The sequence below is a fragment of the Oncorhynchus tshawytscha genome, linkage group LG22 (assembly GCF_018296145.1).
Source record: "Oncorhynchus tshawytscha isolate Ot180627B linkage group LG22, Otsh_v2.0, whole genome shotgun sequence".
In the NCBI taxonomy this organism is placed as follows: domain Eukaryota; kingdom Metazoa; phylum Chordata; class Actinopteri; order Salmoniformes; family Salmonidae; genus Oncorhynchus; species Oncorhynchus tshawytscha.
The window spans coordinates 4,269,429-4,296,528 of record NC_056450.1 but is presented as its reverse complement, the minus strand read 5'-3'; the positions used below and the strand labels follow the sequence as shown (position 1 = coordinate 4,296,528).

Here is a 27,100-nt window from a genome sequence, read left to right as displayed (position 1 = left end):
CTGACACTATAGACTTCCTTTGACCTACTTCTAACTCCTTTTAGAGTATCAAGAGCCAGCTTAGTTTTTTTGGTTGAATTCTATCTAGGAAATTGGCAGATGGCTAGCTACAATGCCGCAAACATTCTGTGTTGATTCACTTTGTACTTTTTGGACGTCACAGGCTTTTTAATATTTATCTTTAAGTTATGTTTTATGATTGAGATAAGAACGTTCATTTGATTTCAAATGAGAGAAGCAAATGACTGCAAACACTTAATCATTTCACTTATTTTCAAAATGTGGTTCTGTGTGTTGGTAAGTATTATTGTAATCATAAAAATCTTGTTTTTAATGTATATTAGAGTTTCATTGTTAAAAATTCCTATACATTATTTAAGAAAAAATGTTTTTTTGAAAAATGTATGAATTGTTATTGGCCTGTCATAACGCTTATATACCAATACCAATACGTAAAGTGATATCGTAGCAGATAATTTTTTTATAATGACATAATTAGCAAGGCAGTGACGTGGAAGGCAATATTTCCATGACAGTGTTTTTACACTGTTACAATTACAATGTAGGCATTCTGACTGGCCACTTATGAAGTGTTCCCAATGATCAAAGTATCCTACATGTTTGGAGGTTTGACATCAGATCTTTAAAAACCTATCTGATGTTGAAATCAGAGTATTGGTACGGTAATTTCATAATGTACACATTTATGTAAAGGAATATGAGTATAACGGTAAGAGCCACTAACATGTGCCACCATCAAACCTCTGTCTCGCCTTTGTCTGCCAGGTTTTGACTCTAGCCTGTCTCGACTCTACACAGAGTTGCACAGAGGAGGTGCTAAAAAATGACCCGGAAAGTAGCTGCAACAAATGTCCAGCAGGTAAGCAACACTGAGTAATACAATTAGAATCTGAGCATGAACAGAAGTGGAGCTCGTTAGTTCCAAACTACAGTATATTGTATTTTGCTGTAACTATGTTTACAATCTTGATGTTAAACAGTGGATAATTTTAGGCGTTAAATTACAGTGGTGAAGATACATATACATTGTACCGTATTTCAACATGTCTTTCAGGCTTTCACAGAGAAACGAATACCTCCAAATGCAGAAAATGTATCGGCCAGACATTCACAGCGATAGTAAATGACCTGTCAACTTGTCATCGCTGTAGAAAATGTGATATAGGAGGTATGCATTCTTCACTCATATTCAAGTGTCCATTTCTGAACCGCAGTGTAATAATGATTGTTCATACACGCGTGTGTGTGTGCATGCATACGTGTAAGAAGAAAGTGTATATTTTTCCCCTTGGGTGTTTATGTTTTGCGATGGGAGTGAGACAGACAGTATCTTCTGTGTTTTTTTGTCCTAGTATCTCAAGAGGAGAAGAAAGGTTGTGAGCCCAAGAGTGACATTGTATGTGGATGCAAGGAGGGATTCTACCCAACGAACCTCAACAAGGACTTGTACTGTGAATCATGCTCCAAATGCAAAAACTGTAGTCTCTGTAAGTATAACTCTTTTATGACCTGATAACATTCAAAATGTTCTGCAAACTGGATATAGTCCTGCTGCATTCCCTGCAGCCTCAATAATGCCTCAATAATAGTGTGGCAGGTAACCTTGTGGTTCGTGTTGGGCCAGTAAACTGAAAGGTTGCTGGTTCGAATACCCACGCCGACAAGGTAAAAAAATCTGCCGCTGTGCCCTTAAGCAAAGCTCTTAACCCTAGTTTGATCCAGGCATGCCGCACTACTGTGGCTGACCATGTAAAGCAACACATTTCACTGCACCCTTATTGATGTCACTTGTTAAATCCACTTCAATCAGTATAGATGAAGGGGAGGAGACAGGTTGGAGTCAACATAGGCCAGCATCCCTGTGTTACGCCTTCGGCAACTTGTAGAGTCCATGCTCAGACGAATTGACGGGATTGGGGTGTTCCGAATGTTTTATACACTCAGTGTATATACTGTATATATACACTGAGTATACCAAACATTAGGAACACCTTCCTAATATTGTCTTGCACCGCCCCTCAGCCTCAAGTCATCGGGGCATGGACTCTACAAGGTGTTGAAAGCGTTCCACAGGGATGTCCCATGTCGACTCCAATGCTTCCATCATTTGTGTCAAGTTGGCAGGACGTCTTTTGGGTGGTTGACCATTCTTGATACACATGGGAAACTGTTGAGCGTGAAAAACCCAGCAGCGTTGCAGTTCTTAAAAGCCGTTAATTAACATAAACACATTTAGCATCTCCTGGCTTCCACACCATAAGCCACTGATACTGACCTTTGGAACATCTACATTTTAAAAAGTCTAATAAATCTGTGTAATATAGCCTACACCTTCACAATAAATCCATGATTTATTTTAGACAGGTCTAAGGAAGCATGATATGAAGAAAATGTTGTCTATTTCAGAAGAACAGACTAGCATACTCTGAGTTGTCCTAAACTGGCTATGCCAATTGGCTCTGGGCAACACTAGTTCATTTAGCAGACAAGATTTGCTTAGAATTTCATGGCATTGTTATATTATCTTATAGTAAGAAGAATACAATTGAACAAAGCTGAGTAAGATAGAAAGGATATTTTCTCCAAACAATTTGAGGGAGTACACACATGCGGCTATTCTGTGTTGAGGGGTTAACAAAGAAATAGGTACTCCTATATGCTTAGAGTTATTAATGTAACTTTAGTTGTTCTACAAACGTTGGGATATATGTTTAGATTTTTACTACATTATAAGGCTTCATGATACAACTCTAATATGATTTGAAAAAAGTAGTTTGAAAGGCATGAGCTCCGATTAGGTTTTTTTGCGCAGCCTGTGCACACTTCATTAGTCTCTCATTCACAATTTGAGAAGCACTTGAAAATGCCTCGAATTTCCTGGCAGCATCCCCTTTGTGTAGCCATAATGCACCCTAAAAAAATCCATGCCTTTTGTGGCCCTTCTCCCTAAATGCTGCCTGCTCGAAAGCATCTCTCATCTCACTCACAAGGCTCTCCATCACGTGATTGGGTCTTTCTCACAGGCTACAAGTGAAGGCAGACACATTGAGGATGCAACTGCGCATGTCCTTATCCAATTCCGAGGTGCATGTTGAAGATATTGGAAGAACTGTCCACATTTACTTTTCATCAGCCAACAAGATGAGTAGGCCTAACGAACACTAGCCTATGTCAATCTACTATCCCCCATAGTGCAAAAGTTGACCTATACTAGACTAGAAATAAATATTCCAAACATAGTCTGGGACAGTTCTGGGATGCGATAGATCCCAAATTAATATAACCACTAGCATTAAAAAAAAAGTGTTTTACGCAATGAGGCTGATGCAACAGATCAGAATGTTTAGCTTTTAATGTTGATAAACTATTCGGCTATTTCTTCACATTATAAGTGCAGCACAAATGCGCACACGGCAGTAGGATTTAAGCGCTAATGTTTAATTAGCGGAAAAACACCATTATCAAAAGTGACAAAAAAATGTGATTATGCATGTAATGTTTTATTATAAAAGTACATCTTTATGGTGAAAATTATCTTCCCCAAACTTGAAACTGACGCGCTGCTTATATATACCAGTTAGGCTCTATACCTCTTGTAAAGCGGATTAATGTGCTTAATTTTAAGAAGTTATTTGGCCACTTTAATAGGCCATTGGGCTAGGTTACATGAAGTGTGCAACTATGATTCGAAAAAGTCTCAAAAAAAGGCATTGTTTCTTATGCTGGGCATCAGTGATAATATATAATTCACATGTGATAGGCTAATATTGTTATCCATCAGACTATTATTGTTTTAATCTTGTCTGTACTGTACATTATTGTTTTAATCTTGTCTGTACTGTACATTTGTTTTGAGTAAGAATGGAACATTATCATGCACCTGTATCAAAACAGGGGCAGCGGGAAAAAAATACATGTCATCCAGTGGCGACCTGCCATTCAGGGCAGGGGGGCTTTTACTGTTATGCATGATATTTTGGAATTAATACTGTACATTTCACATATCACTTTGCAAACAATGTCCCCAAAAATTCTAATAATACATTGAGTAAATAAAGCTGCATGGTCTCTTTTTTGCTTTATGCGTAAGGTAGCTCCAAAATGCAGATGCTTCAGCCAAGCTCAGTGCTTTCTGCGTTGGTGGGGCAGCCAGTGAAAAATACGGAGCGTAGGTGTTGGTAATGTCTGGGGGTAGAGTTCGAAAATTCAAGCCCCTTGGGTGTTGCCATAGAGTTACATTAGAAGTGCCCATCCAAGAAGGCTGAAGGTCATTGGCCACAAATACAATGACGTCAAATCATGTTCTATCTACAGTAGTTTTTTATTTTTATTTATTTTTTAAATCTCCCTTTTCTCTCCAATTTCGTGGTATCCAATTGGTAGTTACGGTCTTGTCTCATCGCTGAGTTTTTCATATGGACTCGGGAGAGGCAAAGACCGAGAGCCGTGCATCCTCTGAAACACAACCCAGCCAAGCCGCACTGCTTCTTGACACAATGCCCACTTAACCTGGAAGCCAGCCGCACCAATGTGTCAGAGGAAACACTGTACAGCTTTGATTTGACTGATCATGCAAACATCATTCTTTCAAAATCTTAGTTAGCAGTCATCATCATGAATCGGCAATCTACTTTTTAATCCTTGCCATATGAAGAGAAGTTTTAGATCAAACGCATTGGTGCTCATCAGGCATTGGACATAAACATTACACAAGTTGGAAATTGCAAATTCAACAATGAGTGGTTCGGAAGGAATCAGTGGCTAACTGCAAGCATTGCAAAGCAAGCACTAGCAAGCAAGTCTCTTTTCCAAGCTTAAAATGATGAACATTCAACATCGGTCATGCTGTCAATGAAGCATGATTTCTGTGGCACTCTAAACAATTGTTGACTCGGAACCAAATCTGACTTCAGTGAGTTCAAGATAATTGGGAACTCTGGAAAAATGAGCTCCAACTGGGAAGATACTTTCTGACAGGTCATCCAACTCAGAATTGTAAATCGGGAACTTGGGCTTCTTTCTAGAGCTTCGACCTGAAGATCACTGACGTCATCATGATTCTACCTTGTTTTTTTCTGAGTTCCCAATTGTCTTGAATGCACCATATATCCAGAGAATGCCAGACTTTGATGACAAAGTTTGATGACAAAATTTGCCCATGAAGGACTGCCGTGCCACCTTCCTGTTCAAGTGAGCACAGCAGTGCTTTGGTGAGTCCAAAAATGTCTTGTATGCTGCTGCATAAATTATGTAATATGCCAGGGAGATATGTATACTGTAGCTAAGAAAGTAATACTAAGTGCATATTGTGTTGTAAGCTGTTAGTAGCCAATGTGCCTCACCCTAATAATTTGTTCCCTTTCCCCCTCATAACTTATCCCATTGTTCTGACTTGGTGGTGTACATGTAGCCTACAATCTGTTTTAGAGAAATGTAATCATTGAATATTGTAAGAGCTTTCATTGCCTGCTTATATGCCCCCTTTATTTATCCTACGGTTCTGACTTGATGTACAGGGAGAATACTGTAAGAACCGGCCCATGATCTGAATTCTGTCACTGTACATTTAAAAAGTGCTGAACAAATAGTTATTGACTACATCCGTCCTAGCTCGCTCATTAATATCTTAATCGAAATTACGGATTGCCTCTTATCCACTTTTCGTCCCCTAATGCCATAGATTGCACATCTCAATAAGCAAGTCAGCCACATCAGCTATGTTTTTTTAAAGGCAGTAAATGAGGCTGAATGAACTGTTTCGCTGCCCGACAAGGCTCAGCTGATAGCCAGGTGTAGCAGTGGTAAGGTGTTGGGACTGCTGTTGGGGCTCTGCTGTTGGAACAGATTTATGTAGGCCCGAACAGTTTGTGGGCACAGTTTGTCACCGTTATAGTGCAATTAATGTATTGTTTAGTGTTGTATAGTGGCTTTTCTGGCAGGCATCCCACAATTATATACAGTGGGGAGAACAAGTATTTGAAACACTGCCGATTTTGCAGGTTTTCCTACTTACAAAGCATGTAGAGGTCTGCAATTTTTATCATGGGTACACTTCAACTGTGAGAGATGGAATCTAAAAAAAATAATCAGAAAATCACATTGTATGATTTTTAAGTAATTAATTTGCATTTTATTGCATGACATAAGTATTTGATCACCTACCAACCAGTAAGAATTCCGGCTCTCACAGACCTGTTAGTTTTTCTTTAAGAAGCACTCCTGTTCTCCACTCATTACCTGTATTAACTGCACCTGTTTGAACTCATTACCTGTATAAAAGACACCTGTCCACACACTCAATCAAACAGACTCCAACCTCTCCACAATGGCCAAGACCAGACAGCTGTGTAAGGACATCAGGGATAAAATTGTAGACCTGTACAAGGCTGGGATGGGCTACAGGACAATAGGCAAGCAGCTTGGTGAGAAGGCAACAACTGTTGCCGCAATTATTAGAAAATGGAAGAAGTTCAAGATGACAGTCAATCACCCTCGGTCTGGGGCTCCATGCAATATCTCACCTCGTGGGGCATCAATGATCATGAGGAAGGTGAGGGATCAGCCCAGAACTACACAGCAGGACCTGGTCAATGACCTGAAGAGAGCTGGGACCACAGTCTCAAAGAAAACCATTAGTAACACACTATGCCGTCATGGATTAAAATCCTGCAGCACAGGCAAGGTCCCCCTGCTCAAGCCAGCGCATGTCCAGGCCCGTCTGAAGTTTGCCAATGACCATCTGGATGATCCAGAGGAGGAATGGGAGAAGGTCATGTGGTCTGATGAGACAAAAATAGAGCATTTTGGTCAAAACTTCACTCGCCGTCTTTGGAGGAAGAAGAAGGATGAGTACAACCCCAAGAACACTTTCCCATCCGTGAAGCATGGAGGTGGAAACATCATTCTTTGGGGATGCTTTTCTGCAAAGGGGACAGGACGACTGCAACACATTGAGGGGAGGATGGATGGGGCCATGTATCGTGAGATCTTGGCCAACAACCTCCTTCCCTCAGTAAGAGCATTGAAGATTGGTCGTGGCTGGGTCTTCCAGCATGACAACGACCCGAAACACACAGCCAGGGCAACTAAGGAGTGGCTCCGTAAGAACCATCTCAAGGTTCTGGAGTGGCCTAGCCAGTCTCCAGACCTGAACCCAATAGACATTTTTTGGAGGGAGCTGAAAGTCCGTATTGCCCAGCGACAGCCCCGAAACCTGAAGGATCTGGAGAAGGTCTGTATGGAGGAGTGAGCCAAAATCCCTGCTGCAGTGTGTGCAAACCTGGTCGAGAACTACAGGAAACGTATGATCTCTGTAATTGCAAACAAAGGTTTCTGTACCAAATATTAAGTTCTGCTTTTCTGATGTATCAAATACTAATGTCATGCAATAAAATGCAAATGAATTACTTAAAAATCATACAATGTGATTTTCTGGATTTTTGTTTTAGATTCCGTCTCTCACAGTTGAAGTGTACCTATGATAAAAAAATTACAGACCTCTACATGCTTTGTAAGTAGGAAAACCTGCAAAATCGGCAGTGTATCAAATACTTGTTCTCCCCACTGTATATTTTTAACACACCAAGATTTACATGCTAAAATCACCACTGATGTCACCTATAGCGAATGGAGGACGTTTTCCCCGTGGTTTATTTTCATGCCAGCCAGGTAGGCTGTACTCCTGTTGTAAATATATGCAATGTGCTTAATATTAGGAAAGTTGAAAAATAAATATAGTAGGCCTAGCCTATAGATCCTCCTCTTTTCAGTAGAGGCCATCACTCTGTTTTATGACGCAATTGCATAGCCTATTGAAGTGTTTGATTAGATTTTCAAATGCATTGATGTCAGCGTGATTAAAGGGACAATAGAGTGCTGAGTCCAGTTAGCAAGTTTGGTAGGCTACTAATGACCATCAGCAGCATCAGAGCTTGGAGAAACCTAATTACCGTGACTAAATGGTCACGTGGACTTTTTGACTGCCTTCATGATTCATGACCGCCGGTGTGTTAGTAATTACGGCCACTGCAACAGCCCTATGCCTGACACCAACTACCATACCCTGTTCAAAGGCACTTACACCTTTTGTCTTGCCGATTCACCCTCTGAAAGACACACATACATAATCAATGTCTTAATTGCTTAAAAATCCTTCTTTAACCTGTCTCCTCCCCATTCATCTAAATTGATTGAAGTGGATTTAACAAGTGACATCAATAAGGGATTATAGCTTTCACCTAGATCCACCTAGTCATGGAAAGAGCAAGTGTTCTTAGTGTTTTGTATATTCAGTGTATAGAATGTATGTTAATTTTATCCCCTCACCTCTCAAAGAGTGACAGATTATTGAAATGGTCAGGTTTACTGTATGTGCACTGCTTTCATGTCCTTGACCAAAGGCCTCATTTAGTTTTCTCCATGACATTCATTGAATGTTTTAAAATAACATGTTAAAATGTCAAAACTGGAAGGAATAAGAGAAACAATGTTTTTGAATGAACAAATATGTGTTCACGATAAATGTGTTCATGATACTGTCTATTCTCAGAATTGTCCCTGTATTTTCCCTTCAGGTTCCGTGTGTAAGTCAGACTTTAACAAAGACGAGTTGAAGCGATGCCAACCATGCCAAACGTACGACCACCAGATTCCAGCTTCTACAATATTTATACATTTAGTAAACTGAACATATGCACCACCGTTTTTGTTTAGCTCTGAAAATACAATGTTCTGTAGTAACAAGGAGTAATGCTCACATACTTTACAATCTCACCAAACCATAACATTTTGACACTGGCAATGACCATAGAACATCATAGATTTTTTTTCAAATCACCTCAGACACATTTACATTGTTTCACATTGAGACCTTTCTGTGTCCCAAATAGCACCCTATTCCCTATATAGTGCACAACTTTTGATATGGGCCCTGGTCAAAAGTAGTGCAATATATAGGGAACAAGTTGCCATTTGGGATGCATGCCTACTATTTAGCAAAACCCCTCAAAACCCATAGTTATTTTGATGTAGACTTGATATCCCTGAAATGACTCAGCCATGGGTGTTATTGCAGTGTACTAGAGAATGAACGTGTTCTGTTGTTGACACACCAAGGAAGCACAGTAATTTGTTGGATGCTGCTGAAAGATCAATCAGATCTTGTAATGGCATGCGTTGAGGTCAGTGGGTTGAGGACTTTCCCTCAAAGCGGAGCTTTATAAGATCTGAAGTTCCTGAACATCCTATGTTTGTGAGGTACTCTTGGGTTTCTGAGAATCAATGTTCTAAAGGCACACCCACGTATCACAGATACAAGATACATTTTCAACCCTTTGGATTTCAGTAAAAATCATAACTACCGGTAGTCATAGATTTGACACTGAGGTGGATTTGAGGGGGTGGGTGTACAGTGGCTTGCGAAAGTATTCACCCCCCTTTGCATTTTTCCTATTTTGTTTCCTTACAACCTGGAATTAAAATAGATTTTTGGGGGGGGGTTTGTGTCATTTGATTTACATAACATGCCATAACTTTGAAGATGCAAAATATGTTTTATTGTGAAACAAACAAGAAATAAGACAAAAAAACAAAAACCTTGAGCGTGCATAACTATTCATCCCCCAAAGTCAATACTTTGTAGAGCCACCTTTTGCAGAAATTATAGGTGCAAGTCCCTATGAGCTTGGCACAGCTCGCCACTGGATTTTTGCCTATTCAAGGATGAGGTCTGGGCTTTGACTAGGCCATTCCAAGACATTTAAATGTTTGACCTTAAACCACTCGAGTGTTGCTTTAGCAGTATGCTTAGTGTTATTGTCCCACTGGAAGGGCAACCTCCAACCCAGTCTCAAATCTTTGGAAGACTGAAACAGGTTTCCCTCGAGAATTTCCTTGTATTTAGCGCCATCCATCATTCCTTCAATTCTGACCAGTTTCCCAGTCCCTGACGATGAAAAACATCCCCACAGCATGATGCTGCCACCACCTTGCTTCAATGGGGGGATGGTGTTCTCAGGGTGGTGAGAGGTGTTGGGTTTGCGCCAGACATAGCATTCTCCTTGATTTTCCAAAATGCTCAATTTTAGTCTCATCTGACCCAAGTACCTTCTTCCATATATTTGGGGAGTGTCCCACAGGCCTTTTGGCGAACACAAAACGTGTTTGCTTATTTTTTTCTCTAAGCAATGGCTGCCAACTCTTCCGTAAAGCCCAACTCTGTGGAGTGCACGGCTTAAAGTGGTCATATGGACAGATACTCCCATCTCCACTGTGGAGCTTTTTGCAGCTCCTTTAGGGTTATCGTTGGTCTCTTTGTTGGTTCTCTGATTAATTGCCTTCTTGCCTGGTCTGTGAGTTTTGGTGGACAGCCCTCTCTTGTCAGTTTTTTTGTGGTGCCATATTCTTTCATTTTTTTAAACAATGAATTTATTGGTACTCCGTGGGATGTTCAAAGTTTCTGATATTTTTTTATAACCCAACCCCAATCTGTACTTCTCCACAACTTTGTCCCTGACCTGTTTGGAGAGCTCCTTGGTCTTCATGGTGCCGCTTGCTTGGTGGTGCCCCTTGCTTAGTGGTGTTGCAGCCTTTCAGAACAGGTGTGTGTTTATATACAGTTGAAGTTGGAAGCTTACATACACCTTAGCCAAATACATTTAAACTCAGTTTTTCACAATTCCTGACATTTAATCCTAGTAAAAAATCCCTGTTTTAGGTCAGTTAGGATCACCACTTTATTTTAAGAATGTGAAATGTCAGAGTAATAGTATTTATTTCAGCTTTTATTTCTTTCATCACATTCCCAGTGGGTCAGAAGTTTACATACACTCAATTAGTATTTGGTAGCATTGCCTTTAAATTGTTTAACTTGGGTCAAACGTTTCGTGGAGCCTTCCACAAGCGTCGCGCAATCAGTTGGGGGAATTTTGGCTCATTCCTCCTGACAGGAGGTGTAACTGAGTCAGGTTTGTAAGGCCTCCTTGCTCGCACATGCTTTTTCAATTTTGCCCACACATTTTCTATAGGATTGAGGTCAGGGCTTTGTGATGGCCACTCCAATATCTTGACTTTGTTGTCCTTAAGCCATTTTGCCACAACTTTGGAAGTATGCTTGGGGTCATTGTCCATTTGCGACCAAGCTTTAACTTCCTGACTGATGTCTTGAGATGTTGCTTCAATATATCTTCATAATTGTCCTCCTCATGATGCCATCTATTTTGTGATGTGCCCCAGCCCCTCCTGCATCAAAGCAACCCACAACATGATGCTGCCACCCCCGTGCGTCATGGTTGGGATGGTGTTCTTCGGCTTGCAAGCCTCCCCCTTTTCCTCCAAACATAACGATTGTCATTATGGCCAAACAGTTCTATTTTTGTTTCATCAGCCAAGAGGACATTTCTCCAAAAAGTACGATCTTTGTCCCCATGTGCAGTTGCAAACCGTAGTCTGGCTTTTTATGGCGGCTTTGGAGCAGTGGATTTTTCCTTGCTGAGCGGCCTTTCAGGTTGTGTCGATATAGTACTCGTTTTACTATGGATATAGATACTTTTGTACCTGTTTCCTCCAGCATCTTCACAAGGTCCTTTGCTGTTGTTCTGGGATTGATTTGCAATTTTGTACGTTCATCTCTAGGAGACAGAAGGCGTCTCCTTCCTGAGCGGTATGACGGCTGCATGGTCCCATGGTGTTTATACATGTGTGCTATTGTTTGTACAGATTAACATGGTACCTTCAGGCGTTTGGAAATTGTTCCCAAGGATGAACCAGACTTGTGGAGGTCTACAATTATTTTTCTGAGGTCTTAGCTGATTTCTTTTGATTTTCTCATGATGTCAATCAAAGAGGCACTGAGTTTGAAGGTAGGCCTTGAAACACATCCACAGGTACACCTCCAATTGACTCAAATTATGTCAATTAGCCTATCAGAAGCTTCTAAAGCCATGACATAATTTTCTGGAATTAATTTTCCAAGCTGTTTAAAGGCACAGTGAACTTAGTGTATGTAAACTTCTGACCCACTGGAATTGTGATACAGTGAATTGTAAGTGAAATAATCTGTCTGTAAACAATTGTTGCAAAAATTACTTGTGTCATGCACAAAGTAGATGTCCTAACCGACTTGCCAAAACTTTAGTTTGTTAACAAGAAATTTGTGGAATGGTTGAAAAACGAGTTTTAATAACTCCAACCTAAGTGTATTTAATCTTCCGACTTCAACTGTATATACACTGCTCAAAAAAATAAAAGGAACACTTAAACAACACAATGTAACTCCAAGTCAATCACACTTCTGTGAAATCAAACTGTCCACTTAGGAAGCAACACTGATTGACAATAAATTTCACATGCTGTTGTGCAAATGGAATAGACAACAGGTGGAAATTATAGGCAATTAGCAAGACCCCCCCCAATAAAGGAGTGGTTCTCCAGGTGGTGACCACAGACCACTTCTCAGTTCCTATGCTTCCTGGCTGATGTTTTGGTCACTTTTGAATGCTGGCGGTGCTTTCACTCTAGTGGTAGCATGAGACGGAGTCTACAACCCACACAAGTGGCTCAGGTAGTGCAGCTCATCCAGGTTTGCACATCAATGCGAGCTGTGGCAAGAAGGTTTGCTGTGTCTGTCAGCGTAGTGTCCAGAGCATGGAGGCGCTACCAGGAGACAGGCCAGTACATCAGGAGACGTGGAGGAGGCCGTAGGAGGGCAACAACCCAGCAGCAGGACCGTTACCTCTGCCTTTGTGCAAGGAGGAGCAGGAGGAGCACTGCAAGAGTCCTGCAAAATGACCTCCAGCAGGCCACAAATGTGCATGTGTCTGCTCAAACGGTCAGAAACAGACTCCATGAGGGTGGTATGAGGGCCCGACGTCCACAGGTGGGGGTTGTGCTTACAGCCCAACACCGTGCAGGACGTTTGGCATTTGCCAGAGAACACCAAGATTGACAAACTCGCCACTGGCGCCCTGTGCTCTTCACAGAAGAAAGCAGGTTCACACTTAGCACATGTGACAGACGTGACAGAGTCTGGAGACGCCGTGGAGAATGTTCTGCTGCCTGCAACATCCTCCAGCATGACCGGTTTGGCGGTGGGTCAGTCATGGTGTGGGGTGGCATTTCTTTTGGGGGATGCACAGCCCTCCATGTGCTCGCCAGAGGTAGCCTGACTGCCATTAGGTACCGAGATGAGATCCTCAGACCCCTTGTGAGACCATATGCTGGTGCGGTTGGCCCTGGGTTCCTCCTAATGCAAGACAATGCTAGACCTCATGTGGCTGGAGTCTGTCAGCAGTTCCTGCAAGAGGAAGGCATTGATGCTATGGACTGGCCCGCCCGTTCCCCAGACCTGAATCCAATTGAGCACATCTGGGACATCATGTCTCACTCCATCCACCAACGCCAAGTTGCACCACAGACTGTCCAGGATTGGCGGATGCTTTAGTTCAGGTCTGGGAGGAGATCCCTCAGGAGACCATCCGCCACCTCATCAGGAGGATGCCCAGGCGTTGTGGGGAGGTCATACAGGCACGTGGAGGCCACACACACTACTGAGCCTCCTTTTGACTTGTTTTAAGGACATTACATCAAAGTTGGATCAGCCTGTAGTGTGGTTTTCCACTTTAATTTTGAGTGTGACTCCAAATCCAGACCTCCATGGGTTGATAAATTTGATTTCCATTGTTAATTTTTGTGTGATTTTGGTGTCAGCACATTCAACTATGTAAATAAAAAAGTATTTAATAAGAATTTTTCATTCATTCAGATCTAGGATGTGTTATTTTAGTGTTCCCTTTATTTTTTTGAGCAGTGTATATTCTGAGATCATGTGACAGATCATGTGACACTGAGATTGCACACAGGTGGACATTATTTCACTAATTATGTGACTTATGAAGGTAATTGGTTGCACCAGATCTTATTTGGGGGCTTCATAGCAAAGGGGTGAATAGATATCCACGCACCACTTTTCCGTTTTTAATTTTTTTTTAAACAAGTTATTTCTTTCACTTCACCAATTTGGTCTATTTTGTGCATGTCCATTACATGAAATCCAAATAAAAATCTATTTTAATTCAGGTTGGGGCAACAAAATAGGTCAAATGTCAAGGGGGATGAAATACTTTCGCAAGGCACTATATATTTATAGAAAGGATTTTGTTCAACGCAAAAGCTCAACATATAAAAAACATCTGTATGCAAACCTTTCATTAACAGTTTGTAAACATTTGATCCATATGTCATTTTCTTTGTCCCTTCTTTAAATGTTCACTTAAAAATGTTATTGGTGTCATATTAAACAAATAGTTATGAATGTCAATGTGAAATAGTTGTCTGGGAAATCCCTTCTGGTTTTAATGTGAGTGACCTTGTGTTTTTCTGTCGTCATATTTCAGGAAAGAGTGCACGGCTACTTCAACCCCCAATCTCCCAAATCCAAAAACCAACCCCGCCATCATCAAAAATACAGACACTTGTGAGTTCCACCAATACCTTTGCTTCCACAGATCTTTCAGTTCTTTCAGTGACTTCATGAAGCCTTCATAAGCTTTCATAATCCTTACATAGCACCTATTGTTAACACTCAGACAGCCTTGAGACACAACAAGCAGAACCAAGTAGTTTAAAACACTTACCTTTTTACAATTATAATACACTTATGGTAACTGACATAACAATGTAAGTCAACTCAAATGGTAACTATTGCAGGTGTTACTTGATAGCATTAATCATAATACAGCATTAGTGCATCATATTGGCGATTACTATGATGTAAAATTCTCTCCAGTAAGTATAATTTCTCCTCCATGCCAACAATTTGCTGTAGTTTAATCTTTTAGCTCTCTACCCTACATTCTTCTGATCCCTCTTAAACATAGTCAGATAGTAGAGTTATTTTTGTGGTATGAAATAAATGCCAATTAATGCTTATATGTATCCTCAACAGCTCATCTCCTCTACACCATGACGTATGTCCTTGTGGTTTTCCTGGTCACCACTCTGTTAATGGCCAGTCTCCTGGTACTGACTAAGGGAGGATGGAGGGAACATGTCTGTTGCGCAAACCCTGAAAAGGAACTCCAGTTGCCTACAAGAGACACCTCAGCCAACGGTAATGATAAAATATTCAGGCAGTCAGTAACCCTGTTGACTTGCTTGTGAATTCAACACTGTAACCAATGGCCTAATGAGATTGGATTCCTTAGGGTGGTACATTGATACAAATGATATATACAGTAATACATATACAGTTGCACGAAAAAAAATCTGATCTGATCACAAGTCACAACAATAGACATACAGAGTATGCTTAAACTAATAACACACAAATTATTGTATTTTTCTTGTCTATATTGATTACTTATTTTAAACATCCACAGTGTAGGTTGGATAAAGTATGTGAACCCCTAGGCTAATGACTTTTTCAAAAGCTAATTGAAGTCAGGACTCTGCTAACCTGGAGTCCAATCAATGAGACAAGATTGGAGATGTTGGACTGCAATATAAAAAAAGACTCACAAAATGTGAGTTTGCTATTCACATAAAGCATTGCCTGATGTGAACCATGCCTCGAACAAAAGAGATCTCAGAAGACCTAAGATTAAGGATTGTTGACTTGCATCAAAAGACCTGAGATTAAGGATTGTTGACTTGCATTACAAAAGTATCTCTAAAAGCCTTGATGTTCATCAGTCCACGGTAAGACAAATTGTCTATAAAGGGAGAAAGTTCAGCACTGTTGCTACTCTCCCTAGGAGTGGCCGTCCTGTAAAGATGACTGCAAGAGCAGAGAGCAGAATGCTCAATGAGGTTAAGAAGAATCCTAGAGTATCAGCTAAAGTCTTACAGAAATCTCTGGATCATGCTAACATCTCTGTTGACGAGTCTACGATACGTTAAACACTAAACAAGAATGGTGTTCATGGGAGGACACCACGTAAGAAGCCACTGCTGTCTAAAAAAACATTGTTGCACTTCTGAAGTTCGCAAAAGAGCACCTGGATGTTCCACAGTGCAATACTCTGTGGACAGATTAAAATAAAGTAGATTTTTTTTGGAAGGAACACAACACTAACAGCACACCAACATCAAAACCTCATCCCAATTGCTTTGCTACCTCAGGGCCTGGACAGCGTGCTATCATTGATGGAAAAAATGAATTCCCATGTTTATCAAGACATTTTGCAGGAGAATGTAATGCTATCTGTCTGCCAATTGAAGCTCAACAGAAGTTGGGTGATGCAACAGGACAACGACCCAAAATACAGAAATAAATCAAATCACAGAATGGCTTCAACAGAAGAAAACACACCTTCTGGAGTGGCCCAGTCAGAGTCCTGACCTAAACCCCGATTGAGATGGTGCGGAATGATTTCGAGAGCGGTTCACACCGGACATCCCGAGAGTTTTGCTGAACTGAAACAGTTTTGTAAAGAGGAATGGTCCAGAATTCCTCCTGACCGTTGTGCAGGTCTGATACACAACTACAGAAAACGTTTGGATGAGGTAATTGCTGCCAAAGGAGGGTCAACCAGTTATTAAATCCAAGGGTTCACATGCTTTTCTCACCCTGCACTGTGAATGTTTACACGGTGTGTTCAATAAAGACATGAAAATGTATAATTATTTGTGTGTTGTTAGTTGTGTTTGACTGCGTTTGTGTTTGACTGCGTAATTCTTAGCACTCCAACTTTAATAATGTTATTAGCAGCAGTGGTGTAGTGGAGGGTATATATATGCTGTATACCCACTTATTTTTCAGTTTCCATTGTGTATACTCACTTCTTAATCCCCACGATGCGTATCGTAGTGTAGTGTAGTAGTGTAGTGGAGGTATACGCCATATCAATTAATAAGGCTGATGGAATAGATCAGAATGTTTAGCTTAAAATATTGATCAACTATTATTTCTTCACATTTTAGCCGCAAATATGTGCACACAGCGAATGTTCTAAAATGCAATTTGCGGAAAACACCATTCTAAATGCGTACTGTACCTGCAAGCGGTTTCATGGACATAGATGGAAATATCTGTTAGACATTTAGAAAGAGGGGCAATCTAAAGATGCAACAACTCTCATGGGTTGCTAATATGACTAGGATAAGGACTTTGGCTGCTAGACAATAAAAGAAAGTTTAAAGAAAATATACTTAAAAATATACTTTGGGCTACACTAGTTCATTTAGCAGACAAGATTTGCTTGTAATTCCATGGAATTATTTTATAGTATGAAAAATATAATTGCACAAATATTTTCTCCAAACGATTTGAGGGAGTGCGTACATTCGGCTATTCTGTCTTGAGCGGTAAACAAAGAAATAGATACTCCTATATGTGCTTAATTTTGAGTTATTAATGTAACTTTAGTTGTTCTACAAACATTGGGCTATATGTTTAGATTTTTTAAATTTATTGTAAGGCTGCATGATGAATGATGATTTGAAAAAAAGTTGCTTGAAAGGCATGAGCTCTGCTTTGTTTTTTTTTTTTTGTGCACAGGCTGTACACACTCCAAAAGTCTCTAATTCACAATTTGACAAGCACTTGATAATGCCTCAAATTTCACGAGGGCATCCCCTTTGTGGCCATAATGCACCCTAAACAAATCCATGCCGTTTGCAGCCCAGAGTGCTGTGTTGTGCCCTTCTCTCTGAGTGCTGCACAATCTGAAGCATCTCTCACGCACTGGCTCTCTGTCATGTGATCAGATCTTTCTCACAGGCTACAAGTTAAGACAGACACTTTGGGAATGTAACTGCGTGTCCTTATCCAATTCCCGAGGTGCATATTGAAGATATTGGAAGAACTGTCCACATTTACTTTTCGTCAGCCAACAAGATGAGTATGCCTAAAGAACAGCAAGAGCACTAGCCTATGTCAATCTGCTATCCCCCATAGTACAAAATCTGACCTATTCTGCGCAATAAAAAAATATTCAAAACATAATCTGGGACAGTTGTGGGATGCGATAGATCCCAAATTAATGCAACCACTAGCATCAACAAAAACGTTTTTATGCAATGTGGCTGACGCAACAGATCAGAAAGTTTACTGTAGCTTAAGGTGTTGATAAACAAAAGGCTTTCTTCCCATTATAAGTGCAGCAATGCGCACATGGTAGTAGGCTATAAGCGTGGATGTTCCATTGGCGAAAAACACCATTATCAAAAGTGACATTTATGTGGCGAAAATTATCTTCCCCAAACTTGAAACTCACACACTGCTTATATATGCCAGTTAGGCTCTTACACCCCTTGTAAAGTGGATTAATGTGCTTAATTTTGACAAGTTATTTGCCCACTTTATTAAATCATATAGGCCTATGGTCTAGGCTACATGAGGTGTGCGACTATGATTCAATATAATTCACAAGTGATAGGCTAATATTGTCACCTATTCTTGATTTAATCATGTCTTTAGATATACTAAATAATATACAGCGGGGCAAAAAGTATTTAGTCAGCCACAAATTGTGCAAGTTCTCCCACTTAAAAGATGAGAGGCCTGTCATTTTCATCATAGGTTCACTTCAACTATGATTTTTTATACTATGGTGTCTTTTATACTGATAACAAGTTCAAACAGGTGCCATTAATACGAGTGGAGGACAGAGGAGCCTCTTAAAGAAGAAGTTACAGGTCTGTGAGAGCCAGAAATCTTGCTTGTTTGTAGGTGACCAAAAACTTATTTTCCACGACAATTTGCAAATAAATTCATTAAAAATCCTACAATGTGATTTTCTGGATTTTTTTTTCCTCATTTGGTCTGTCATAGTTGAAGTGTACTTATGATGAAAATTACAGGCCTCTCTCATCTTTTTAAGTGGGAGAACTTGGACAATTGGTGGCTGACTAAATACTTTTTGCCCCACTGTATCTGGATGGGAAAAATGTTGGGTTGTCTGAATTACAGCTGTACAGAACCTTTGGGAAGAATTCAAGCATGGTTAAAACTTCTCTAGTGTCCGTGAGTAATTTACTCTGAAAAATAAGAACCTAACAACTGAATCCAAACATCACGCTGTTTATTTTATGTGCATTTTACATTTAGTGTACTTTGCCACATTTGTAGACAGCGGAATCTGAAAATACTCTAGATACATTCAGTAACAAAATAAGACTATTCCTGGAAAATGTGGGGTAGGTGCAAATAAGGGTTTGAATGAGAGGAGTAACTGGTGTCTCCAAGTGGCCACACACCTCTCTAAAGTGTGCACAGTTCCTAAGCAATTTCAATGCACTTTTATGACTCAAAGAAAAGTCTTGAAGTTTAAGGTACTTTTTTTTTTAGCTCTCCTAGCTGTGCTGTTGAGGAACTAGAGCAGGCACACTTGTAGATGTTTTGTTTTGAAATACAACCCTGCATCCCCACCATCACACAATGATCAGGTCGGCATGATTTGAAATCTTATTCTATTACCAACATGACTAGCGGTCAGAAAATATGATCTTACAGTGTTAGGCTTTTACAAGGCAATTCAGGTATGGGGGCAACGCCTTGTTGAGTGCGGTGCTCAAGATCAGAACAGCTTTCAGTGAAAACAGAGCTGTGAAGTGCAGAGCCCAGACCTCTGACATCATGTATAGTATGCTACTGTACAGTCACTTTGTTCCAATTTAGGTGCTTATTAGTGCCTAAATCTGCCATTTTCAACCCGTATATGGGTACGAGTGTAAAGGGTTAAGTAAATCAGGTGATAAATTAAGTATATATTTTCTTTAAACTTTCTTTTATTGTCTAGCAGCCAAAGTCCTTATCCTAGTCATATTAGCAACCCATGAGAGTTGTTGCATCTTTAGATTGCCCCTCTTATGCATATGAGGAAGTCTTTAGAAAATAATTGCCTCCATGTTTCTATGGTAGGATTTTGGCTATAGGATACTTTGAAGCAAGGTAAGACATGCCTCATAATGAGGTAAAACGTCCAGGTTTCAAACAATTAAGGAACAGGAAAAATATAGTGATGCTAGTGATGGGCCTAACCATCTTGTGGTAGATGGAAAGGTTTCCCAAAAACTGTTTCAATGAAATGTTATCTAGCTTCAAATTAGCCTACCTTGCCGAATAATATCTTTATTATTTTCATCAATCCAGTGGTCATTTGTTTTGAAAACTCCATCTCGTGCTACAGAAACACTGCTAACCAAACAACAGTGCTAGGTGCCTGCCCACATGAATTAAAGGGTAACTACACTCAAAAATATACATTTCTTAGATTTTTCCCAGACCTCAAAAGCGGTCTCCTAATGCTGTTTAAGCATTGTTATGGACTTAAAACCTCCAATTTTGTTGTTTTTCTTTAAAAAAAACTGATGTTTAATCTTAAAGAGCTCTTGTGTGAATACACAAGTTATTCACTGCAACAGTTGGTGCAGGAAACTGATAATATCTGTCTTTAACTCAAACAGATCAGCTTCATCATCAGCCAAACTACCCAACTTCACTGGTTAGTATCAGTTTCTTACATTACATTTGGATAATGATCAGCGATAGTGTTAGAAAGGAAGCAGATGATACAAACTATAATGAACATGAGAAAAAATATGTTATTCACCTGTAGGCCAGTCCTGACTAGCAGGTGCAAAACCTACATTACATTTAGAGTTGGAATGTACAGCATGGCTATGTTTGCATCAATAGATATAATTTGTCTTTGTCTGATTTTAAACCTGTAAGGAATAATCTAGTTCCGCAAATGATCAGTATCTCTTTTGATATGTTACTATACCTATACTGTATGTGTGTATGGACACTTTGCTGCTCAGCTTAGCCGGACAGATCCTAAGGAGTTTTGTCTGTCTGCTGTCCCTTCCAAGACGCTGAACATTACTGAAGGGATTCCCATGATGACACTCGCTCACAGTGCTGCCAAGACTGAGTTTGACCCCTTTGTCACACCCCTGCTGCCAGACAGAGAGCCCAGAGGTAAGTATTTGATGTAGTTTGTCTATCTTCAATGTAGAGGTAACTGACAAAATCAAGGAAACACCAACAAACACCGTGGCATAGATTATACTAGTGCCTGGAACTCTATTGGAGGGATGTGACTAGGGCTGTGGCGGTCACAAAATTTCGTCGGGGATTGTCAAGCAAATAACTGTCTGCCTCACGGTAATTGACCGTTAATTAACATAAATATATTTAGCATCTCCTGGCTTCCACACATGTAAACCCCATGTAATATAACCTACACCTTCTCAATAAATCCATTATTTATTTTAGACAGGTCTAAAGAAGCATGATATGAAGTAGAGAAGAATAGCACACTCTGAGTTGTCCTTATGTTAGGTCCTGATGTGGCTATGCCAAATGGCGTTGGGCTACACTAGTTCATTTAGCAGACAAGATTTGCTTGTAATTCCATGGAATTATTTTATAGTATGAAAAATATAATTGCACAAATATTTTCTCCAAACGATTTGAGGGAGTGCGTACATTCGGCTATTCTGTCTTGAGCGGTAAACAAAGAAATAGATACTCCTATATGTGCTTAATTTTGAGTTATTAATGTAACTTTAGTTGTTCTACAAACATTGGGCTATATGTTTAGATTTTTTAAATTTATTGTAAGGCTGCATGATGAGACTCTAATGATGATTTGAAAAAAGTTGCTTGAAAGGCATGAGCTCTGCTTTGTTTTTTTTTTGTGCACAGGCTGTACACACTCCAAAAGTCTCTAATTCACAATTTGACAAGCACTTGATAATGCCTCAAATTTCACGAGGGCATCCCCTTTGTGGCCATAATGCACCCTAAACAAATCCATGCCGTTTGCAGCCCAGAGTGCTGTGTTGTGCCCTTCTCTCTGAGTGCTGCACAATCTGAAGCATCTCTCACGCACTGGCTCTCTGTCATGTGATCAGATCTTTCTCACAGGCTACAAGTTAAGACAGACACTTTGGGAATGTAACTGCGTGTCCTTATCCAATTCCCGAGGTGCATATTGAAGATATTGGAAGAACTGTCCACATTTACTTTTCGTCAGCCAACAAGATGAGTATGCCTAAAGAACAGCAAGAGCACTAGCCTATGTCAATCTGCTATCCCCCATAGTACAAAATCTGACCTATTCTGCGCAATAAAAAAATATTCAAAACATAATCTGGGACAGTTGTGGGATGCGATAGATCCCAAATTAATGCAACCACTAGCATCAACAAAAACGTTTTTATGCAATGTGGCTGACGCAACAGATCAGAAAGTTTACTGTAGCTTAAGGTGTTGATAAACAAAAGGCTTTCTTCCCATTATAAGTGCAGCAATGCGCACATGGTAGTAGGCTATAAGCGTGGATGTTCCATTGGCGAAAAACACCATTATCAAAAGTGACATTTATGTGGCGAAAATTATCTTCCCCAAACTTGAAACTCACACACTGCTTATATATGCCAGTTAGGCTCTTACACCCCTTGTAAAGTGGATTAATGTGCTTAATTTTGACAAGTTATTTGCCCACTTTATTAAATCATATAGGCCTATGGTCTAGGCTACATGAGGTGTGCGACTATGATTCAATATAATTCACAAGTGATAGGCTAATATTGTCACCTATTCTTGATTTAATCATGTCTTTAGATATACTAAATAATATACAGCGGGGCAAAAAAGTATTTAGTCAGCCACAAATTGTGCAAGTTCTCCCACTTAAAAGATGAGAGGCCTGTCATTTTCATCATAGGTTCACTTCAACTATGATTTTTTATACTATGGTGTCTTTTATACTGATAACAAGTTCAAACAGGTGCCATTAATACGAGTGGAGGACAGAGGAGCCTCTTAAAGAAGAAGTTACAGGTCTGTGAGAGCCAGAAATCTTGCTTGTTTGTAGGTGACCAAAAACGTATTTTCCATGACAATTTGCAAATAAATTCATTAAAAATCCTACAATGTGATTTTCTGGATTTCTTTTCCTCATTTGGTCTGTCATAGTTGAAGTGTACTTATGATGAAAATTACAGGCCTCTCTCATCTTTTTAAGTGGGAGAACTTGGACAATTGGTGGCTGACTAAATACTTTTTTGCCCCACTGTATCTGGATGGGAAAAATGTTGGGTTGTCTGAATTACAGCTGTACAGAACCTTTGGGAAGAATTCAAGCATGGTTAAAACTTCTCTAGTGTCCGTGAGTAATTTACTCTGAAAAATAAGAACCTAACAACTGAATCCAAACATCACGCTGTTTATTTTATGTGCATTTTACATTTAGTGTACTTTGCCACATTTGTAGACAGCGGAATCTGAAAATACTCTAGATACATTCAGTAACAAAATAAGACTATTCCTGGAAAATGTGGGGTAGGTGCAAATAAGGGTTTGAATGAGAGGAGTAACTGGTGTCTCCAAGTGGCCACACACCTCTCTAAAGTGTGCACAGTTCCTAAGCAATTTCAATGCACTTTTATGACTCAAAGAAAAGTCTTGAAGTATAAGGTACTTTTTTTTTTTTAGCTCTCCTAGCTGTGCTGTTGAGGAACTAGAGCAGGCACACTTGTAGATGTTTTGTTTTGAAATACAACCCTGCATCCCCACCATCACACAATGATCAGGTCGGCATGATTTGAAATCTTATTCTATTACCAACATGACTAGCGGTCAGAAAATATGATCTTACAGTGTTAGGCTTTTACAAGGCAATTCAGGTATGGGGGCAACGCCTTGTTGAGTGCGGTGCTCAAGATCAGAACAGCTTTCAGTGAAAACAGAGCTGTGAAGTGCAGAGCCCAGACCTCTGACATCATGTATAGTATGCTACTGTACAGTCACTTTGTTCCAATTTAGGTGCTTATTAGTGCCTAAATCTGCCATTTTCAACCCGTATATGGGTACGAGTGTAAAGGGTTAAGTAAATCAGGTGATAAATTAAGTGAGTCACTTGTCAGTCACGTGGAAATGTGGGTGCATGTGTAGGTGGAAACTGCAAAACTTTGGTGATATGAATCAGAAAGAATCTGAGGTTCAGATTAATTGGCAAATCAAATAGCAAAAAGCAGCCTTCAACTGATCGGCCTTTAACATTTAAGGTTGTTGCCTTATCCTTCTTGCAAATTACACCCTGATTCCAACATCCGTTCCACTGAAAATATGCACAGAAGTATCTACACCAAGCATCAAAGCTTGTTGGTTACAGTAGTTTCAGTGACAAAATATGATACATGTAAAGGTTTGTCCTGAGACTTTACATCCTGTTTTTGATCTTCTAACCTCAAATTTAAGGTCACGTTTTTAAGTTGTTTTTTTTTATCTTTAAGATTAAATAGTATGGCCACTTCTAGTTTACATGAAAATTCCACATGCTTGTCAACTTCAGAGTCTCCTGTGTTGTTGTTGTAAGGTTATGGTGCGTGGTATAGTTCAGCTTGCGTGTCAGTTCCTTTACAGTTGACTGGGGTCCAGACTGCGACTTCCCCCTCAAAAACAAATCTACTGGACTAGGAGTGTGCATAGTGTGCAAATCGAAATAATAAAATGCTTGTTAGAAATAAACTATGAGCATCACACTTATCAGGTCTCATAATTTACACAAGCAAGACAAGTTAAAGCACTTTCTCACTCCTAAAACGCACCCTCACAGCACAAAGAGGTTTCCTCATACCCCACACATGACCTGATTACATTGATTGAATCTTGCCCAAACTCTCTATTACTTCTTTGCTCACTTAAAGGAAAATTCCACCTAAAAACTATCTTTTGATATCCGTTTCATTAGTCCACATTAGTCCATTGTCCCAAAATGTTTTTCTTTTCAGCAATCAAGTTTTCAAGATATGTAACTTTCAAAATACACAAATAATCCCTGTATGATGCATTTAGCATCATGTTATTTATTTTGAACATTACATATCTTGAAAACTTGATTGCTGACAAGAAAAACATTTTGTTTTTAGGTATAGTTTTCCTTTAAGCACTTTACAAGAATCTCTCCGACCGGTTACCATTTTGGGCCCGTATTATAAGCTTCTCAGAGTAGGAACACAGATCTAGGATCAGTTTTACCTTTTAGATAATAATGAATACAATTTCATGGACACAGGAACCCTATTCCTAGATCAGCACTCCTACTATGAGACGCTTTGTGAATATTGGCCCTGATTTCCTCCCTTCCCCCTCTCTTCCTCAGTCCCTCGCCAGGACACCCAGGAGGAGCACTGGCCCGCGACGGTGTTATATGCCATCATCAAGGAGGTGCCTCTGCGGCGATGGAAGGAATTCCTGCGCGTGCTCTCCCTGACCGACCGGCAGCTGGAGCGTGTGGAGCTGGAGCCAGGCCTGGGCTCTATTGAGAGGCAGTACCAGATGCTGCGACTGTGGAGCCAGGGCCCGACTGCAAGTCTGGAGGACCTATACTCAGCCCTGCTCTACATGGACCTGGCTGGCTGTGCCTACCAGCTGCAGGGTTGTCTGGAGCAGCTGCAGTGGAGAGCCACATCCAATGACATCACCACAGTTTCATAGGACAACTGAGTAGGGATGGACATGAGTATTCGAACAGACGTCAAAAATCGGTCTTAACCAGAGATCACATTGTTTTCAAATACTGTGTTGCAACAAAGCGCTTTCCATGCTCACTCTCTCGGTTTGTCAATGTTAATGAATTCCCCACAATGTATCAAAAGTATCAGCAGTACTAAATGTAGGCTACCGTTATTCATTGCCACTTCCCCATTAATCTAGAATGTTTGGTTATGGTCTTTTCTGTTTATTCAATATATTAATACTGCATACCGTTCTCATTCTGGTAGTGTACTCGTTTGGAGAGCTCACAAACTGCGCTGTGATAATGAAGTTGTGGTTTATTTAATTATACAAAAATATAAATGCAACATGCAACAATTTCAAAGATTTTGCTGTTACAGTTCATATAAGGAAATCAGTCAATTGAAATAAATTCATTAGGCCCTAATTTAAGGATTTCACATGACTGGGAATACAGATATGCATCTGTTGGGCATCTATACATCTCCTTAGCATAGAGTTGATCAGGCTGTTGATTGTGGCCTGTGGAATGTTGTCCCACTCCTCTTCAATGGCTGTGAGAAGTTGCTGGATATTGGCGGGAACTGGAACACGCTGTCGTACACGTTGATCCAAAGCAACCCAAACATGCTCAACGAGTAACATGTCTGGTGAGTATGCAGGCCATGGAAGAGCTGAGACATTTTCAGCTTCCAGGAATTCTGTAAAGATCCTGTGACATGGGGCCATGCTGAAACATGAGGTGATGGCGACGGATGAATGGCACGAGAAAGGGCCTCAGGATCTCGTCACGGTATCTCTGTGCATTCAAATTGTGCACAAAGTGAGCATTTGCCCACTGAAGTCGGTTACAACCCTCGTGAGGACGACGAGCATGCACCTGAGGTTCCCTGAGATGGTTTCTGACCATTTATGCAGAAATTCTTTGGTTGCGCAAACCCACAGTTTCATCAGCTGCCTGGGAGGCTGGTCTCAGACTATCCCGCAGGTGAAGAAGCCAGATGTGGAGGTCCTGGGCTGGTGTGGTTACACGTGGTCTGTGGTTGTTAGGCCGGTTGGAGGTTCTGCCAAATTCTCTAAAACGACGTTGGAGGAGGTTTATAGTAGATAAATAACATTCAAATTCTCTGGCAACAGTCAGAATGCCAATTGCATGCTCCCTCAAAACTTGAGACATCTGTGGAATTGTGTTGTGTGACAAAACTGCACATTTTAGAGTTGCCTTTTATTGTCCCCAACACAAGGAGCACTCGTGTAATGATCATGCTGTTCAATCAGCTTCTTGTGTTTAACTTGGCAACGGAGAAATGCTTATTAACAGGGATGTAAACAAATTTGTGCACACAATTTGAGAGCAATAAGCTTTTTGTGCATATGGAACATTTCTTGGATCTTTTAATTCAGCTCATGAAACATGGGACCAACATCTGTTGCGTTTATATTTTTGTTCAGTATATTTACCAGTTTTATGTCAATTGTGTCATTGTCCTTTATTTGGAGCATATGTCTGGTCTCTCAGTCTTGTCACGATTGTGTGAAAGTGCATGCTTGAGTCAATCGCCAAACATTTCTGTAAAAAAAAAGCATTGATAAAGCCATGTGTGCCTATTG

The 27,100-nt window shown here is 40.3% G+C and overlaps 1 protein-coding gene across 1 annotated transcript; it reads left to right on the top strand.

The window, feature by feature from the left end:
- LOC112221389 (tumor necrosis factor receptor superfamily member 1A) lies at nt 1-25,937 on the top strand. The gene is made up of 10 exons (XM_024383539.2): nt 1-297; nt 787-880; nt 1,076-1,189; nt 1,374-1,508; nt 8,595-8,655; nt 14,412-14,491; nt 14,963-15,127; nt 20,425-20,462; nt 20,833-20,941; nt 25,134-25,937. The coding sequence occupies exons 1-10, from the start codon at nt 229-231 to the stop codon at nt 25,466-25,468; spliced, it is 1,200 nt and encodes a 399-aa protein (XP_024239307.1). The 5' UTR covers nt 1-228; the 3' UTR covers nt 25,469-25,937.
- The last annotated feature ends 1,163 nt before the right edge of the window (nt 25,938-27,100 follow it).